At 37.9% G+C, this 3,613-nt stretch overlaps 1 protein-coding gene across 1 annotated transcript; it reads left to right on the forward strand.

Annotated features, from left to right (window-relative positions):
* Nucleotides 1-3,613, forward strand: LOC117314571 (medium-chain acyl-CoA ligase ACSF2, mitochondrial-like). Its single transcript, XM_033868637.1, has one exon. It carries the CDS (start codon nt 5-7, stop codon nt 1,682-1,684), a length of 1,680 nt encoding a protein of 559 aa, XP_033724528.1. The 5' UTR covers nt 1-4; the 3' UTR covers nt 1,685-3,613.

Genomic DNA, 3,613 nt, shown 5'->3' on the forward strand with positions numbered 1-3,613 from the left:
GGACATGGCTTTTTCATCGGACCTCAGTTATATCCACAATCCAGCAAATAAACCCTACAACTATACCACAGTTGCCGAGGCAGCACGTGAAAATGCTCAATTACGTCCAAATCAAGAAATCTTAGTCCTTAGAGAATTGGACGGGTCACGGTCAAGTTTGACCAATGCCAGTCTGTACCAACAGGCAGAACAGCTGGCTAGATACCTTGTGAAACAAGGAATTAAGAAAGGCGAAACTGTGGCCTTGTTAGGCCCGAATACACTAGAGATGGCCATAGCGACCTTAGGGATAATAAAAGCTGGAGCTGTTGTCTTCACTATCGTTCTCAACATGAAAAAAGAGGATGTAATGGCACAACTTCAAATTGTCAATGCAAAATTCATCTTGGTCGATTGTGGTAAAAATGACAGTTTTCTTATTTCTTTTAAGGCTATACTGGATCACTGCGGAGCTCTCACTGCAGATCCATCTACTGAGCATGATATAAAAGTACTTTCTCTGAGAGAAACAGATTCATACAATGTGCCAGTTATAAATCAATATATGCTATCACAAAATATAGCAGAAGCCGAACTCCCACATATCTATCCAGAAGACAATGTGATAATATTCTCAACATCAGGAAGTACCGGCATACCAAAGATGGTTTGTCATTCCAACTTTGACTGTGCAAACATCGAGCAACGTTTGACTGAGAACTACCAGCGTATTATTTTCAATGACAGGTTATTCTTCTGGATGATGGGATCCATTGTTAATACCATCATGCGGAGCGAAACTAGGGTAATTTTGGAAACAAACGTCACATTGAATAGTCCAAATATAGATTTTACTTGGCGCATTTTAAAAGAAGAGACATGTTCGGACGCTTTGCTTCCGTCTTCAGAAATCCGCAAATTACTTGAAATGCCCAAGTCTGTTGCAGAGGACAGATTCAGGCTGAAATATATACATACTTGTGGTGAGATCATTGACAACTACTGCATTCGAGCAGTGGGACAACTCTGTCAGGAAATGGTGATTTTATATGGCGCAACGGAGTGTCAAGACATCAGTTTAAAAATCATCAGTAATTTCAGCGAACGTCTTCAGACGGGAAATGTTGGTGAACCCGTAGCAGGGGTTGAAATCAGGGTCGTGGACAGCCAAGATAATCCCATCATAAGGGGTTTAACAGGTAAAATCCAGGTACGCTCACCGTTGGCAATGACGGGATATGTTTCCGACCCAGAGAAAACAAAAGAGGTTTTTACAGAAGAGCAATGGTACAGAACAGGCGATATCGGTAAGGTATCATTAAATGGTAATCTCATTATACAGGGAAGAGAGATCGAGGTCGTAACCAGAGGTTCAAAAAGAATATATCCTAGCATGTTGGAGGCCGTTTTTAAAGACATGGAAGCAATCAAAGAAGTGTGTGTGGTACCTGTTCCGGATAAAAAGCTGCATGAAGAGGTTTGCGTGTGCTTTGTACCTTGCGGGAAACTCACCCCGGAGGATGTTAAACAGTTTTTCAAGGAAAATCATTCCAAGGCGAAAACTTTCGGCGGGTCGAACGAAATACCGCCTTATTTCTTACAGTTTGAAACATTTCCGAAATTAGGATCTGGCAAACTTGACAAAAAAGCGATACGTCAGCAAGCCACTTCAACATTAGAATTGACAATGGAATATGACAGTTAAACGATGAGAATAACAACATCGAAAATAAGCGCATGAAATAAAGTATATCCACGAGTAAAAATGGACGTTTTAGCTGACTGGAAAAACAGGTTTAAAAACTCCATTTATAGTTAATGTCAACGTTTTCAGTGTTATTAATGTTTTACGTTAACTAGCTTGTATTTGTTAATTGTCGATGTTGCAACCAACTAAACGATATTTCATACTCAAATCAATTAATTATGACAAAAACAAATTCTCAGTATATTCGTAAAGCACATGGGATATCTGACAATTAAAACCAGAGGACCCTAAAGGATATAATTTGGCATGGTTTAAAAGATAAAATCAATAAAAAAAAGTCTAAATGAGATCTTTCCGTCATACAATGAGGGTTTTGTGTGTGAATTGTAATGTTCGTGCAACTCACTCCAGACAAAATACCGACAGCTGGCTAAGCGAATCTTCGCTCTGAATTCAACTATGTAGTGATGTAAGCTGTTCTGACATCAGTTCTGATACATGATATTTCTAATAATCCAAAGCAGGATGTGATAGCGATGGAAATGAACAAGTTAGAAGCTCGCATTGAGACACTTATTTAGGAGGATAGTTTCGGGGCCTGTGTACCAACCACACGTGCTACTTTCTCTTTTGATCGATACCATGACCATTTCGATTTGGTAAGTTATGATGGATACGAATCGAAACCGTGGCATATACGAGGGCTGATTGATATATAGTCAGAGAATAATATCCTTATCCTTAAAATGATATCCTTGAGTACCTCATTTAATACGAGGCTCACAACTTAGCAATCAGCCATCGTAGCTGAGATTTTTACTCCCTAGGATAAGCAGAATGCATGGGTAGTTGATTTGGGGAAGAGGTGTTGAGCTAAGTAATATTAATTGCGCTTTCCCCAGTTTTTCCCGGTTAGAGAGGCCAGCGAGTTTAGTGGTCCAATATTTTTCATGAAAAGCTGTAGATACATGTAGTTGGATGTAAAGTAATCAATACCGAAGAATTATTTATGGATGTATAAGGAATTACTTTTATTCAATATGCACATATTATTCATACATCTACTGTTGTTATTTTTTGAATTTTTGTGACATGATATAAAGCTGTTTATCTAAGCGATGAGATAGTAAAAATACCGTAAACGTATGTACAAGTTATTGTACGAAAATATGTTTAGATACAACAGAGAAATAATGCGACAGTGTCAATGCAGGCAATCGTAGGATTTGTGTAAGAAGTAACTACACGATATGTTTGTCTAAAATGTGAGATATCAAATAAACATTAGTTACATTCTCTGATACTAGTAGTATTTGTCTTGGCCTGCTGATTACAGTGCGTTAAAACTGATGAGTCTGGAAACTTCTCTTTAAAACTACATAAATATTTAGAGACAAGAGTTTGACGAATTTTCAGCTGTAGCAGAAGTTTTATTTGTAATATCCCAAAATGTGCTTCATCTATCTCCATTCTACTCGACAAATGTCAGAATTAGAAAATGCTATTAAAACCGTCTGTAACGGTATAATGGGTGCAACGTATTGTATGATTCAAATAACATTTCATATTGTTACCTTCTGTCCCTAGGTTCATGATATTAAATATTTTCAACTGTTTCCCGGGAAATTTGATAGAAAATGGTAACATGACAGTCAGTAGACAAAATGCTGACCGGCCTGGGACATCCGAAGGCGCTCAAGCATTGAAATTGATATTATCAAGGGTCTTTCTTATCACAATTACCGTGGTAACAGGAATGTCTGCTTCCAGCAGATTTCATGATATATCAGACGAGGATCTTTTAAATGGCTAATATTTGATTAATTGTTTGATATATTCAGATTACAGAACGGTTGTATCATGCCTTTAATATCAATCAACAACATAAATCCCAACAGGTGTCGTGGCCAGACCGATGTTTCCGAG

This window comes from Pecten maximus, chromosome 16 (genome assembly GCF_902652985.1).
Source record: "Pecten maximus chromosome 16, xPecMax1.1, whole genome shotgun sequence".
Classification (NCBI taxonomy): Eukaryota; Metazoa; Mollusca; class Bivalvia; order Pectinida; family Pectinidae; genus Pecten; species Pecten maximus.